Below are 1,143 nucleotides of genomic sequence, written 5' to 3'. Positions count from 1 at the left end.
TTTTCTTTTTCTCTGCGGTTAAAAACAAAGAATACGCAATTTATTTCCACTTTCTCTCCCCTTCACTCTCCCTCAGATGACTCAACCGGCAAAGCAACCCCACGGGGCTGGCGCTGGCGGTTGAGACCCTGGGGCCCCAGCAAGCCCTCGACGATGAGAGAGGAAGCATCCATGGTATTTAATAATATATTTTTGTTTGCTTTTGTTATTTAAAACATGAAACTCGCAAAAGTTTTTTCTTGAGTTGTGCTGCAGACGCCCAGCAACTCAACGGTGTCACCGGTCGCTACCTCCTCTCAGTTTCTCTGTCTTCTGCCCCGATGCTCCCCCCAACCTTTTGGGGTTTTCTCGCTGTCTTTTCTCTTTGCACAGGCGAAGCAGCAGCAGCAGAAACAGCAGCAGCAGCAACAGCAGCAGCAGCAAAAGCAGCAGCAGCAACAGCTCATTACACGGCACACGGAGAGGAGATACTCGCAGCCAAGACACAGCTAGAAAAAGAGAGGGATTCAGCTGTACATGCAGCTCAGCAGGAGGCGGCGGAGTTATCCTCTCGCATAGACCCTACACACCACAACGAGAATGTAGCTGCAGCAACTGCAGCAGCAGCAGCAGCTGCTGCTGCTGCTGCTGATGATGATTCAGACAAAACGCCTACACAGCCACATGCTTCCTCTCCTCCTAATGCAGCACCCATAGACGAGACCAAGAACAGCAGCAGCAGCAGCAGCAGCACGAACAACAACAACAATAACAGCAGCAGCAGCAGCAGCAGCAGCAGCAGCAAGAGTATGAAGAGCAGCATGAGCATAGGAGAAGAGGCGGATATGGTATTAAGCTGGTGGGACATAACGATATTATTTTTATTGTTTGTGTTGGCGGCGACGAGTTTATTTGGTTTTCTCAGCAGCAACTCAACAGAATTTAAGTTTTTTATTTCTCTCTGCAACAGCAGCAGCTGCATCGGCCGGCTGCTGCAGCAGCGCAGCAGAGCAAAGCTACAGCTGCAGCTCCTCGCTGATGAGTATGAAAGACTCACACAAGAAAGAGCCACCATCGCTGTAAGAATATATATATATATGTATATGTGTATATACATATATATATATATATATATATATATATATATATATATATATATATATA

The 1,143-nt window shown here is 47.0% G+C and overlaps 1 protein-coding gene across 1 annotated transcript; it reads left to right on the top strand.

Annotated features, from left to right (window-relative positions):
• Positions 1 to 320: 320 nt before the first annotated feature.
• EMH_0088670 (uncharacterized protein) lies at positions 321 to 1,018 on the top strand (the record flags this gene model as incomplete). The annotated part of the gene is made up of 2 exons (XM_013501326.1): positions 321 to 827; positions 950 to 1,018. The coding sequence occupies 2 exons, from the start codon at positions 321 to 323 to the stop codon at positions 1,016 to 1,018; spliced, it is 576 nt and encodes a 191-aa protein (XP_013356780.1).
• Positions 1,019 to 1,143: the final 125 nt, after the last annotated feature.

Source organism: Eimeria mitis, genomic scaffold (genome assembly GCF_000499745.2).
Source record: "Eimeria mitis Houghton genomic scaffold, Emh_scaff6698, whole genome shotgun sequence".
Taxonomy (NCBI): domain Eukaryota; phylum Apicomplexa; class Conoidasida; order Eucoccidiorida; family Eimeriidae; genus Eimeria; species Eimeria mitis.
Note: the sequence above shows the minus strand (reverse complement) of the source record. Positions and strands in the feature narration are given on the sequence as shown.